This window comes from Conger conger, chromosome 12 (genome assembly GCF_963514075.1).
Source record: "Conger conger chromosome 12, fConCon1.1, whole genome shotgun sequence".
NCBI lineage: Eukaryota > Metazoa > Chordata > Actinopteri > Anguilliformes > Congridae > Conger > Conger conger.
In genome coordinates, this window is record NC_083771.1 from 46,844,780 (window position 1) to 46,860,101 (window position 15,322).

Consider the following 15,322-nt stretch of genomic DNA (forward strand, 5'->3'; position numbering starts at 1 on the left):
GTCAGTGATGAGGGCAGTGCTGTGGTCAGTGATGAGGGCAGAGCTGTGGTCAGTGATGAGGGCAGAGCTGTGGTCAGTGATGAGGGCAGAGCTGTGGTCAGTGATGAGGGCAGAGCTGTGGTCAGTGATGAGGGACAGGGCAGCGCTGTGGTCAGTGATGAGGGACCGGGCAGAGCTGTGGTCAGTGATGAGGGCAGTGCTGTGGTCAGTGATGAGGGCAGAGCTGTGGTCAGTGATGAGGGCAGAGCTGTGGTCAGTGATGAGGGCAGAGCTGTGGTCAGTGATGAGGGCAGAGCTGTGGTCAGTGATGAGGGACCGGGCAGAGCTGTGGTCAGTGATGAGGGCAGAGCTGTGGTCAGTGATGAGGGACCGGGCAGAGCTGTGGTCAGTGATGAGGGCAGAGCTGTGGTCAGTGATGAGGGCAGAGCTGTGGTCAGTGATGAGGGACCGGGCAGAGCTGTGGTCAGTGATGAGGGCAGTGCTGTGGTCAGTGATGAGGGCAGAGCTGTGGTCAGTGATGAGGGCAGAGCTGTGGTCAGTGATGAGGGACAGGGCAGCGCTGTGGTCAGTGATGAGGGACCGGGCAGTTCTTCGTCATTCCCGAGAACCTTCCGCAGTCAAATCTAAGACAAATCTTGACACCAACGGCGAACGTGCCCTTCAGAGTGAAGGCGGTAATTGTTGTCGGTGTGAATAAAAGACGAGACCCAGAGCTGGGGCTCCTCAGACAGGAGCGGCGGATTCACAGGGAGATTCAGACAAAGAGCATCGCAGCACGGAGTTCTGTCATGTTTGTACGCTGAAGCCCAGCAATTAACACCCCCCCCCCCCCCCCCCCAGACCCCCCATCACCTCACGCCTCCTTTCCCCGATGCACGTTAAAAAAAACGTACAGAAGGTAACGGCTCACAAATGTCAAATTGACAGCAAACAAAAAAAATAAAAAAATAAATTGCCTTCAATTGCCACAAGTTTAAGCACCAGCGAAATGCCACAATCGGAAATCAATCGACATTTTGGTACACGGTCAGGTCCGGCTTTTCCCAGAGTTCTCTGCACAGGAAAAAACTGTTCCATTAGGCATGATGACAGACCACAGTCAAAGGCAGAATGAAATTCATTAAAAAGTCATTAGCTCCTCGTGCGGAATACCCAATGTTTACTTAGCTTTCACACAAACCTTTAAAGGTGTCTTTTGTTTTAATCTCAGTGGGAACGCGGTGGCAGAATAGCTGAGAGAATGAGCCTACTGATGTTTCACGAGCCGGGCCCTGGGGCGTCGGGGTAGACGTTAAGATAAACAGGTCACACACACACTCTCTTTCTTCCTTTAAAGGGGAAATTCCATGGTAACCGAGATTACAAACGCAGTATATCTGCATGGTAAAGTCCAGCAGAGCTGCATCAGAAGACCAGCAGGGTTATTCGCTCCTGATGGTTACAGAAGCTTATGTCGGTCTCTGTTATGGAGCTGTATAGAACTTTATCACACAAATATCCGACAGGTGTGACGTCTGCTATCATGGAATTGCCCGGAGGCAAATTTAGAACTGTTAACACTAAACCCAGAGAGAAGAAACAACATTAGCTTATCTATCTAACCAAACAAACTGTCAGCATCCTGTACTTTAATATTCTAGAAGCCAGTGAAGTGAAGCCCTGAAGAAGTCTTTTATGGAAAAAAAGATTTATGGCACTTTTCCCCAATATGACCAAGGTGGGTGCTTCACAATTATATCGCCAACATTATGGGTAATTTGCCGGATCTCGTTCGGAGTTAAGGGGAGGGTCGTGACTGCCAGAGTGGCACAGATCATCGCGTGCTGAAGTGTTCCCATCAGCCGGTTCAGAGAGCTCTCCAGCACCCCAAAAGACACCTGCTCATATTTCCTGTCCTCTCACAGGTCAGCTCGCGAAGCCTCGACTATCTCAGCAAGAAGCCCCCGTCGGCCCGTCTAGACGAAAAACCATTAAGTCACGGGCAGTAAAGCGCTATTCCAACAAAGGTGGAGAAAGTGCGTCTTTGTTTGCTTGTTTGGCTGCCCGGTTGGGTGGTTATCATGACGGCTACAGCAGCTGTTGTTTTGCCCCAGCACGCAATATCCATTAAACGCTCTCAGGCCTGTTACTCCTGGCCGGGGCCCATTCCGGTAAAATGAGATGTCACTGAGTAAGTCAAAACCACAGACAGGATGACTAACTCTGATGTGGCCTCCCGTGAGAACTGGCTGGTGTTTCCAACACTGCAAAAAAATAAATAATAATAACTCCACCTTTACAAGTGATTCTGTCTTATATTTTGACTCAGAATCTTATTTCTATTACTTTTTGGCTAAATAAGAAGAACAAAAAAAAAGATCAGGTGAGACAATTTCACTTAACAAGCAAACTAACTTTAAACAGGCAATTTACTTTAGATAAGATAATAAGATCGTTAAGCCTGGTTCAGGCTTGGTACGGAGACCCTACAGTACTGCCCAGAGACACTATGTACTGCCCAGAGACACTGTGTACTGCCCAGAGACACTGTGTACTGCCCAGAGACACTATGTACTGCCCAGAGACACTATGTACTGCCCAGAGACACTGTGTACTGCCCAGAGACACTATGTACTGCCCAGAGACACTATGTACTGCCCAGAGACACTATGTACTGCCCAGAGACCCTGTGTACTGCCCAGAGACACTATGTACTGCCCAGAGACACTGTGTACTGCCCAGAGACACTATGTACTGCCCAGAGACACTGTGTACTGCCCAGAGACACTATGTACTGCCCAGAGACACTGTGTACTGCCCAGAGACACTATGTACTGCCCAGAGACCCTGTGTACTGCCCAGAGACACTATGTACTGCCCAGAGACACTGTGTACTGCCCAGAGACACTATGTACTGCCCAGAGACACTGTGTACTGCCCAGAGACATTATGTACTGCCCAGAGACCCATACATTCATAGTTCAAATAGTTTGTTCCAGAGAGCATTGCGCGGTACAGAGGCTATCTGGTTCAGAATGGAGCGCGCCGTGTGCTCTCCGTGTGTTTATGCTCCGTACGAAGCCTCCGCCAGCACCGGGATCTCCGGACCCACCGTACCGAACCCTTCCGTCCCGAGGCTCAGGTCTGACCGCAGAACTCACACACTTGTTAAGACAGAGTTGTTTTGTATATGTGAATGTGTTACTTTTGTTTTTGGCCCTGGTATTTGTGGTCTACTGCACGCCCATCGGCGTAAAACGAGACGTTGCGCACGCGGACAGGATGACAAACCGCAACACACCGAAGCCCCCTGTCGCAACTGGCCAGTATTTCCAATGTGTCGTCATGGCTCCTGTTGCTATGACGATTAGCAACATTAGTCACATTTCCTGGGAAATGCAGCACACTCACAGACATAGTGACCGCGGAGGTGCATTTGTTCTTCCTGGATCAAATTTCCCAAATGTTCCCTGAAAGTACAGTAATGTACTCTTTGGGTACAAATGCAAAAAAAAGGTACAAATTATAAATGATCATACAGGATATTGCCGGCTAGGGGTACAAGTGTTAAAGGGTATCGCAGCAGCAACAAGTATTTGTACCTTTTAAGGCACTTTTCACACCTTTATTTCTGAGTGTACCTGAAAATATACCCCTGTGGGAAGGGCAGAGAGGAGACTCCTGGTGCTTCAGCCCCAGGCTGGAGGAACCTGAGCTACGGCAGCCCACAGGGCCACTAAACGCTGCAGCACTTCAGCTCAGCAGAAACACAGCCCCATCTACACCTGGCTGCAATGCATCAGGTGATTGTTTGAGCTGCCCCAATTCAAATAACCAAATATTAAATGAATTATTATTATTATTATTATTATAATCATCAACATCATCATCATCATCAATGTCTCCAGCGTCATCATCATAATAATTACCATCATAAAACGTGCTTTGCAGTTTAGAGGAAGTTGGATTGCAGCCAAAGTCTGCATTTAAGTCTGCTTAAGGGCTCTCGGGCCACTGGCCGCGTGCATCATTCAGCCTCTTGACTTTGGTCTCAAATCACCCTCCATTTCCCTCTCATCCCTCCATTTCCCTCTCCTCCGTCCATTAGCTCCTCATCCCATCCCCCCCTCTCCTCCGTCACGCAGGACATAAGAGGTCATCAGCTCGAGGTTAGCAGCTCTAGGATTCGGGTGACGTTTTGGCAAACGTGAAATGATAGATAATTACACGGGATTTATTGGAAAAAATAAACAGCAGCTGAACTGAAATATGAGGTTGGAAGATCTCACACACGCGCTCACGCACACACACACATTCACGTACGCACCCGTGCACGTATGACCACACACAGACACGCAACGATACACACGCGGACTTACTTTGTCGATGTTTGAGTCACGATGATATTAAACCTGCCAGCAGCTCTGTACTACGCTGTGACAGGTTTCAGATTTCCTGATAACACACCAGCGTCTCATAGCAGCGGCAGAGGCTTCTCAGACAGGGGAGTACAGAGAAAACACAACACGGAAACCAAATTATGTTGCACCTGACAGGTAGATGTCTGCATCCCAAAACCACCGCATAATGTCCAAAAGCTGTCCAAACACCAGCCCGTTCTGTGACAAGCAAATCTCTGTCTTCTCTATCTCCATAGCTAAAAGCAAATATTTCACTTTTTTTGTGAAAAAAAGAGAAAAGAATCAATCACAAGCCTAACCTCCATAACATCCGGCCAAGGCCCGCTGTTGAGTCAAAGCACAATGTCTGACAGGTGACATAGATGGAAGTGCTCTCCGACGATCTGAAACATGTACTGTATGACTGAAAATTAAACGTCCTTCTCTCAAAGTTACCGTTTGCTTGACCAGTGACATTTCCGTACCCCCGTTGACAAATTAGTCAAACCGTCTCGCCTCATTGGCAGTATTTCTGTCTTATTTAGCAAAAAAATAAATGTATTTTTTTTTGCAGCGCAGGGATCTCCTTGCTTTAGCATTTAGTCATTGGTCGTTAGTCATTGGTCGTCAGTCGCTCTCATGGACAAACTCCAAGGCGAGACCTGTGACGAGGGAGAACGGGGGAAAACCTGCGGGAGAAATGAGCTAATCTAACGGCCGACTCACTCCCAGGGCTTACAGGCGGTGTGACGGCACGAGGCCTGAGAGCAGGGGGGAGGAGGAGGACGAAGATGAAGGGTTTCAGTGTCAGCTTTCAGCGAGCACTCACTCCTGCGGTCGCACGGGCCCCTGTGCAGCCCTCCTGTATGTAACACAAGCAGGGTCCGCCCCGGCTACAACTGCACCGTTCATTGCAGAGTTCACAGTGTCCTGGGTCTGAACTGGTGACAGATTTGACGTCGAAAACGGAAAACCGGCAGACCCCGGGATCTCGGAGACCCCCTGTGAGATCTGACAGAATGGGAGGCCCTGCGCTGTGAGATCTGAGAGAATGAGAGGCCCTGCGCTGTGAGATCTGAGAGAATGAGAGGCCCTGTGCTGTGAGATCTGAATGATGGGGGGGGGCCCTGTGATGGACTGGCAACCTGCCCAGGATGTATTCCTGCCTCTCACCCAATGCATGCTGGGATAGGCTCTAGATGGGTGGAGAGGGCCGGAGTGATCCTGTCCAGGAAGAAGCGGGTTAAAATGATGGCTGGATGGATGGATGAATAGATGGAAGGATGGATGGATGGATGGATGGATGGATGGACGGACGGATGGATGGATGGATGGATGGATAGATGGATGGATGGACGGATGGATGGATAGCTGGAAGGATGGATGGATGGATGGATGGACTGATGGATGGATGGATGGATAGCTGGAAGGATGGATGGATGGATGGATGGATAGCTGGAAGGATGGATGGATGGATGGATGGATGGATAGATGGATGGATGGATTTATGGATGGATAGATGAACGGTGAATTGGGAGGGGGGACCAGCCTAAAAGTACAGGTTCAGCCAGTGCCCATTACATTAAATTAGTTATTTAAGCTGACACTTTTATCCAAAGCGACTTAGTTGACTAGACTAAGCAGGGAACAACCCTCCCCTGGAGCAATGCGGGGTTGAGGGCCTCGCTCAAGGTGCCCAACAGCCGCCCTGATCTTTTTGTGGCCACACCTTCACAGCCGTGCGCCTCCCCCCACGAGGCTACAGCCCCCCCTGTTCTCACCGCCCACCTCCTGCCTCCGGAGACACGGCTCGCTCCACCACCTTAAGGGTTAAACTTAAACCGCTCTTTCTATACTCTATTTTAAAGCTCCTGCCTGCGTAAGCACAGCACAGCAAAGTCCCGATGGCTCGGGAGAGGCGTGACGTAAAGGGAACGACGACATTTGGGCTGAGTGGGCGGGGGACCGGCCGGCGTTCGCGATCCCGGAGAGTTTGTACCGCGACGGGACTGACAGGACGGGCGGATGTTCACCTGCTGTTCTGCGAGTCAGATGGGCACATAATCAGCGTCAGTCAGCGGGATCTCCCGTCGTACACCAGTACACGAGTGTCGAAAGCACAGCAGGATGTCTTACTCACCCTGAGCGGACTGGACAGACAAACCAGGCACATCGCAGGGGACGACGCTCAAATTTTATTGGGAAAGGCAAACGCAGTGTAGGCACGGCGGGTCCTAGCAGAGACGCTGAACCGTGGTAACCCCCCACCCCCCCACCCACCCAGCCCCCCCGCGGCTCAACAGCTGTCCAGTAGGTGATGGTAGAGGAGACGGAATTGCAGAGTGCCGCGTAGCTTTGCCTTACGAAGGCAGGCGGACACGGGTAGCACTGCGAAAGCCAAAAACATTAGTCAGTCTCAGTCACAGGTATTTAACTTATATTTAGGCTTAAAATCGTATTTGTATTACTTCCTTGCTAAATAAGACAAGATAAGAAAAGGGAGGCAGTTTGACTCATGTCAAGCTTTTTGAGATGGGGTACAACAACTTTGCTTGTCAAGCAAACAAGCCAATATGTTCTACGTGCAAGAAAAAATATATGATATTAAGTCTCCCTACAAGACCAAACCACTTGTGAAGACAGACTTGCTTTGCAGTGAGAGGCCAGGGGAAAGCAGTCTCTCATCCGGGAACAGGGCTACAGCAGACACAGGTCAGGGCAGTACAGGGCTACAGCAGACTCAGGTCAGAGCAGCACAGGGCTACAACAGACTCAGGTCAGGGTAGTACAGGGGTACAACAGACTCAGGTCAGGGTAGTACAGGGCAACAACAGACACAGGTCAGGGCAGTACAGGGCAACAACAGACTCAGGTCAGAGCAGCACAGGGCTACAACAGACTCAGGTCAGAGCAGCACAGGGCTACAACAGACTCAGGTCAGGGTAGTACAGGGCAACAACAGACACAGGTCAGGGCAGCACAGGGCTACAACAGACTCAGGTCAGGGTAGTACAGGGCAACAACAGACACAGGTCAGGGCAGTACAGGGCAACAACAGACTCAGGTCAGGGCAGTACAGGGCAACAACAGACTCAGGTCAGGGCAGTACAGGGCAACAACAGACTCAGGTCAGGGCAGTACAGGGCAACAACAGACACAGGTCAGGGCAGTACAGGGCAACAACAGACTCAGGTCAGGGTAGTACAGGGCTACAACAGACACAGGTCAGATCAGTACAGGGCAACAACAGACACAGGTCAGGGCAGCACAGGGCTACAACAGACTCAGGTCAGGGCAGTACAGGGCAACAACAGACACAGGTCAGGGCAGTACAGGGCAGACCCAGGTCAGATGAGAGTAGTACAGGGCTACAGCAGACGGTGAATAAACATTCTGCCAGGATCACCATGGGGCAGTGCTTCTGGAGCAGAGCGTGTGTGTGTGTGTACGTGTGTGTACGTGTGTGTGTGTGTGTGTGTGTGTGTACGTGTGTGTACGTGTGTAGGTGTGTCTGTATGTGTGTGTGATTGTACAGTATGTGTTTGTGAGTTATGTTCATTCATTCATTTATTCATTTATTATCCTACCCCGCTTATCCTGAACAGGGTCGCAGGGGGGCTGGAGCCTATCCCAGCATACATTGGGTGAAAGGCAGGAATACACCCTGTGCACACACACCATTCACTCACACACTCATACCCACGGGCAATTTAGACTCTCCAGTCAGCCTGACCTGCATGTCTTTGGACTGTGGGAGGAAACCGGAGTCCCCGGAGGAAACCCACGCAGACACGGGGAGAACATGCAAACTCCGCACAGAGAGGCCCCGGCCGACCGAGATTCGAACCCAGGACCTCCTTGCTGTGAGGCGGCAGTGCTACCCACTGCACCATCCGTGCCGCCTGTATGTTGCTTCAGAAAATAATTTTCCTGCCACTAAAGTGCACTTAATACTCAGTTTTCCTAAAAGCTAGGTAGCATTATGAAAACTAAAACTGAGTCATTCAACTCACTTCATATTACATTATAGGCATTTGGCAGACGCTCTTATCCAGAGCAATGAACAACAAAGTGCATACCCATAACCAGGAACAAGTGCGCTGAAAGACCCTAGAGGGAAGTACAGATAACTCAAATGAGTCCAATACCTCAATCCACCGTGCTACAGAGAACTCTTACCTTTAAGTAATCCCTGAGCGATACTGAAACATCAGTACCTAAAAACATGGAGCCCGTTAATTAGTCACAAAATGGCCGTCAGTGAGCATACTGACGTCTCCTTAATGCACACAAAATGGCCAGGGTTGGAGTTTCCATGACAGACCATGACACTCACCTCCACTGGGAGTGAGGGCTGTCATTGTCCAATGCCCCTGAGAATTACATCTTTTTTTTTTCTTTCTGTCTCCTTAAGAATGCAAGGCTATGGAGCCATTTTAGCATGTCTGTATATGGTCTGTATACGGTCTGCATACGGTCTGCATATGGTCTGCATATGGTCTGCATATGGTCTGTATATGGTTGCTACTGGGCCTTTTTCCTCCCTATTTGCTGGCACTGAAGAGCGGCATCGATGCTCCTTTAGTCTGTTGAGCATTTCCTTTGTACCGTTCAGAATAAAGGCCGCAAAAACCGACCATGGAGAATGGAGAAAGCTGTTCACACAGACACACACACACACACACACACACACAAGGACATCAAACAAAAAGCCATAGTGTTGTTAAACACACACACACACCCACACACACACACACACACACACACACACACACATCAAACAAAAAGCCATAGTGTTGTTAAACACACACGCGCACACACACACACACACAAACATTCGATTGTTACTCTTTGCATGTATTCAGCTTTACACACACACACAGGAAATGGATGTTTTTATTTGCCAGGAAATTGATGTAAACTAAAAGTGCCACAGCCCATTACTCCAGGGGTCCAAAAGTGAGGACTATCCCCCCCATCAAACAGTCTCACTGATAGAGGTCAGAGGTCAGAGGTCAGAGCAGAGAGCAGTGGAATGGACACTGCTGGTCAAGGATACACTCAACCTTCAGGGAGATCAAACACCGCAAAAATATATCAATGTCTCAACAACTTTTAAGTAAATATTATAATATTTAAAATTCCGCATGATAAGACCTGTGTAACCCTAGCAAAGGGCTCTCGATAGCCAGCGTGAAAGGGGAACTACCTGCCGCAGTGCCGGAACAGATTGATCGGCGTCCGAGCCCCCCTCTACAGACGCTGCGCCCGTGCGCCCTGCGCTCCCGTTACTGAGAGGGCCACAGCGCCACGCGGCATGCGCCTCCGGAAGCCATCAATCTGTCAGCCCAACCAAGAGGGCGCTTTTTAGCCCCGTGTTTGCTCTACACACAATCGGCCATTACCCAAAATGGGCCGAGCTAATGGCCGTTTAATGGGCGATGGGGTTTTAGCTGTCTCAGGGCATTTAGCAGACAAACTGCCACTTACTCTGGAAACATCCTTGAGCCAGTATTCCCCCCACAACGCCAATCCCCCGGACGTCTCTGTTTTTAATAGACACGGCCGGGCCTGATAAGACTCACGCCTCTTGTTAATGAACCTTGAACATTTGTACGTGTTCCTGCTGCCAAATTTACGTGAAAAACAAAACCAAACCTTTCAGCGCTTTTTTTCCTCCAGTTAAGAACATTTTAGGGGAGAATACATTGAAAAAATAAGACCATTGAAAAAAGCATTTTATTCTTGTAATAAATCTTAAGACTTATTGTTTTTTCTTGAGGAGAAAATATCAGCCTTTTTAAGTTACTGTTTGCTTGACGAGTGAAATATTCTTCACCCCATTGCCAAATCTCTGAATGAGTCAAACTGTATCCCCCCCACTGGCACTACTTTTGACTTATTTAGCAAAAAAAAAAAGTCATAGAAATAAGATTTGAACTCTCTGTACTTGCTGAGATTGACTTATTTTTTTGCAGCGTACCCAGCACAAAAGAACAGCCGGTCTGGGATCTGGGCCTCCGGTGATGAGTTTTAAGTTCCCCCGCCTCTGTTGATGCCCAAACGGGCAGACTTTTCACAGAAAACAGCAAGAGCCAGAGGCGGGGAGTAATTTTAAGAGAGAGAGAGGAGCGGAGAGGTGCAGTCAGCTGTAACTCACACAAACAAACCCCCAGATCTTAAACAGTACATCTGACTGTCTGCGTAAAGGCTCCGAAACAGAGATCAGCAACTCACGGTTATAGTACACTGCAGTCATTTAGCTGACACTTTTATCCAAAGCAACTTACAGTTGATTAGACTAAGCAAGGGGGTCAATCCCCCCTGGAGCAATATGGGGGTTAAGGGCTAAGGGTTAAGCTACACTAGGGCTTGAACCACCAATGTTCCAGGTCCCAGTCATGGACCTTAGCCACTAGACGACAGGCTGCCCCTACAGGCCTCGAGGCCCGAGAACTGCTGGTTTTCCCCCCTTCCCATTCCCTGGGAGTCAGGTGTGAAAACAGTCTCGCCGATTAGTAGCACTAATTGTTCAGTTCATTACCCGGGCTGGATTTGTATCTGAGGGCCAGATTTGATGATCCCTGTTCCAAAACATCAGTGGCTAAACAGGAGACTTGATGACTATTTAATTCAATCAGCGCTACTCAACTCCACGTCCTGCAGTGCTACTCCACTCCACGTCCTGCAGTGTCTGCAGTGCTACTCAACTCCACGCCCTGCAGTGTCTGCAGTGCTACTCAACTCCACGTCCTGCAGTGCTACTCCACTCCACGTCCTGCAGTGTCTGCAGTGCTACTCAACCCCACGTCTTGCAGTGTCTGCAGTGCTACTCAACTCCACGTCCTGCAGTGCTACTCCACTCCACGTCCTGCAGTGTCTGCAGTGCTACTCAACCCCACGTCTTGCAGTGTCTGCAGCGCTACTCAACTCCACGTCTTGCAGTGTCTGCAGTGCTACTCAACTCCACGTCCTGCGGGCCGCAGTGTCTGCAGGTATTTGCTCCTACCGTATGCAACATCATCTGATTTCACTAATGAGCTCATTATCTGAACTAAGCAGGTTAAACAATGAGTGAAATCAGGTGGTGTAGCGCACGGTAGGAGCAGATACCTGCAGACTGTGTCTCGCTCATAATTGGTCAGGTTCGCCTTTTTCTCGACTTGCACACAGAACTGAATTGGGGTTCTTCACACTTAAATCCGATACAGCAGACAAATCGGATTTCCACATATTCAGGGATATTCAGCTGGTAACTTGGGGGCCAAATAAGGTCCCCCCACAAGCTGTGTGCTGTGAATGCTGAAGAAATAAAAAGCATGCCTCAGTGCCAGCACAGATCCCTCCACTGAAAGGGTATTTTAAGAAGCCATCTCACAGGCACAGCACAACTTATTTGTGTCTTTTTCTTTTTTTAATGGTGGAGTCAGGATGATTCCAGGGGCCCTTGCTGACAGGGGCCCTCAAACAATGGTGCAGTAATTGTGCGTGCACACACACACACACACATACATACATACATACATTGATACATAATCACACATAATCACACACACATAATCACTCACACACACATACATAATCACACATAATCGCACACAATCACACACACACACGCAGACACACACACACATAATCACACACACGCACACACATTATCACTCACACACACACACAATCACACATACACTCTCTCTCTCTCTATCTCTCTCTCTCTCTCACACACACATACATAATCACACATAATCTTACACACACATTATCACTCACACATACACACGCAGACACACACACTCTCTCACACACACACACAAACACACTCACACACACACACACACACACACACACACACATACATACACACACGCAGACACACAGACATAATCACACCCCCATGCATACACACACACATAATCACACACTCACACGCAGACACACACACATAATCACACCCACCCACACACAGACACACACACACACACACACGCACTCTCTCTCGCACACACCGACACCTGCACACACACACACACATTTCTCTCACAGACATGTGCCTGCACACACACACACACACACACACACACACACACAAGCAGTGTAAAAAAGGATCCCTGTATCACCACACTAATCAGCTATAGTCTAAGTAGGCTAAGCTCCATACCCGCGTAAGAGGCAGTCAGAAAGTCAGCGTAGTCTCTCAGTCACACCGTCCTGATTGGGAGGGAGATGAGACGGCTCGTCAAAGCTGCCCATCTCCTTTCAGCTGACTACCAAATCCAATTTTTTTTTAAAATTTAATCTCGGATATGATCGCTGATGTTGCCACCACAGTAGATAGAAAGCAATTATCTTTCTTGCAAGGCGTCAACATTTTGTGAGCAGACAGACACAGTCTTATCTAACTAGTTGCTGTTAACATGGAGTTGCATAGAATGTACCAGACTGCACATAAGTTGATGATTATCTTTCGAGAAATGTAACCGCTCAACAGCCAGAATATTAATATGCACAATAATGTATCGATTACATTTTTTTTAAACTAAATACGGTGTAAAATCACTCAACCATGACAGTCAATCCGGTTACTGAAACGACAGAATTCACAGGAGAGTGAGATTAGGACGTGGGAGTATCCGTGTATTGGGATCTTTAAAAATGTATGAGTTGGTCAGTAGTTTATATAGGCTAATTAATGAAGTTTCATTCGTCAAGTTTCAGCACCGGTTGGGCTCTTCAATGAAAGCCTTTACTTTTCATTAAACATTTCCTCATTTCTCTAAAATATTGCGGAATCACGAAAACAAATTGCAAAAAGTACGCCGAGACGCAGACACCGAGTTAAATGTAAATCGTGCGTACTGTATGTCTGTGGAATATGGCGTAGCGTATTGGTAGACAAAAGCATCAAAACTGCAACCGATGTTGTTGAACCAGTTTTAATCGGTGGTCTTGTTGTATTCACTTCTTGGACCTAGCGTAAGGAAAAGTCGGTTCTGGAGATCATTATTTTTCCAAACGTCTAGAATAGGCTACATTCCCTGCTCTTTACACAGCAGACTAGCCTACTGTGTCGCGTAACGGGCTTCTTGGATATTCGCACTTCGTCTGCAAACACCACTCCGCGCACTGGCCAAGGGAACTGTGGAAACAGACTGCACAGTAAAAACAAATCCGTGTTTCGGGGTGTCTTATCCGAAAAGCGCCGGGATGGGTGCAGGTTTTTGTTTTAGCCCAGCACTACGACACCTGATTCAACTAATTCCAGTAACTAATCAGGTGTCTTTTCTGATGAGATTTGACCCCCTCGGTTAGACACACGACTGTTATGTAGCCTAGTGTTGAGCCAATGTCGAATGCAGACAACAATTTTGCTTATAATAATTTTGGTATCTTCAACGCAGATTGCTAGTTTTAATGAAAGGTACTATTGGCTTTTTGGATGGAAATAAAAAGATAAATCATAAACGTTCATGAGTTGGTCGCGAGTAGGCTATCCGTCTGATGTCTAAGGGTGTGCGGTGTTTACTGGCGCATACGAACAATCCGTTTTCCGGAACCAAAAAAGAATGACAGTCTGTTTGGTACGACAGTAATAGCTCTTAAAACAACAATCTTTGTGAACAACAATGAATTCACATTGACTACATGAAACGGGATACTTTTCCTTCACTTTACCTTGCGTGATTACACTATCAATTACCATACCCTTTCTGGAAAGCTACAGTAGCCTATTCAAACGCGTAGTTATAAAGTTTAAATCTATCCAGCTTATGGTACATCCTTAAATACCACCCGACTGCAGTTCACAGAATACAGGCTGCGTATACGTCTTTGCGCACATTTTTCAGCACGGAAGAACGATACCAAAACACAAACTTGTTCATTATAAGCACGAAACAATTTAAAGTGACAACGTGTCAATGCAGAAATGGGAGTTCGCGTAACACTCAGAATAACCACTTCGCTCGCCGTGCGTTTGGCTTCGCTGAAACGCACTTGCTATAGGCACCTGCAGGTATCGGTGGACTGTCTTACCTTGCGCGGCTCCGAGGTGGATCATGACAAACAGGAGAAATCCCGGTACCGTGTACATCTGCGATAAGTATCCCGTGAATCTCATTCCACCGTTCAGAATCGGGTCCCTTTTCCACATGATCCGAAGAACCGCACTCCCTGAAGAGTGAAAATCCGCTTGGAAATGCCAAGTACCGCTGTAACGAGTGCACACTCGTAGCTAAATGGGTTAGTTCCAAACTCCGCTTTGAGCAGTCTTAAAAAGGGTTTGGGGGAACACGAAAATGGGGAGGGGAGGCAAAAAGCCGGTTCAGTTGGTCCCAGGACTTTTCCGATGACACTCAGTGATGTTGTGACAGATGTCGAGCTGGCTAATGCACGGCGAAATGCCACCGCCCTCTAGCATTAGACACTAAGTGCAAAACCCCAAACAACGAACTGTTTATTGATTTGTTTTTATTACGCAATTGTTTAAATAAACTGCGAGGATTGATCGACTGAATGTGTCAGGTTCACCAAACAAACAAACAAAATATTTATACGAATATATATACTGTTGTTAAGGACTTCCATCCACACTGCCGTAGCTCCCTCACTCCTCTCGGTGCAGAGAATGCATCCTCCTGGCACAACTCCGCGTCTCCGCTCTACTGTACTCCAAGAGATGAATCCTTTCCTCAACCACGCTTCTCCCACACTGCCACCAGTTTAGATCCCACCTACTCCACTCTCTCTCCTGGTAGTTTAAAAAACCCGGATTGGAGGCAGGGGGAACGGGATCGTCACATTTTGTCGTAATTACGACAGACGCTCGAGCCCCTCGGCTTGTTCTGATCCGACTCCTGCCTGAGCCCGCTCATCCGAATCCACTACCGAAACCGAGTCCAGTTACTGATTTGTGTTGCGTGCGCTTTTCATATGCTACCGCAAAT

General features: G+C 48.2%; 1 protein-coding gene across 3 annotated transcripts in view; it reads right to left on the reverse strand.

Annotated features, from left to right (window-relative positions):
* The window catches only part of LOC133142022 (netrin receptor UNC5C-like), a 239,020-nt gene extending 223,974 nt beyond the window's left edge, over window positions 1-15,046 (reverse strand). For 2 of the 3 annotated variants that reach the window (XM_061262939.1, XM_061262938.1), the window contains exon 1: window positions 14,412-15,032. In XM_061262939.1, the coding sequence (XP_061118923.1) occupies window positions 14,412-14,529 (118 nt within the window). In that variant the 5' untranslated portion in view covers window positions 14,530-15,032. Of the gene's footprint in view, window positions 1-14,411 lie in introns of all 3 variants that reach the window. The other variant, XM_061262940.1, reaches the window with a different exon arrangement.
* Between the last annotated feature and the right edge of the window lie 276 nt (window positions 15,047-15,322).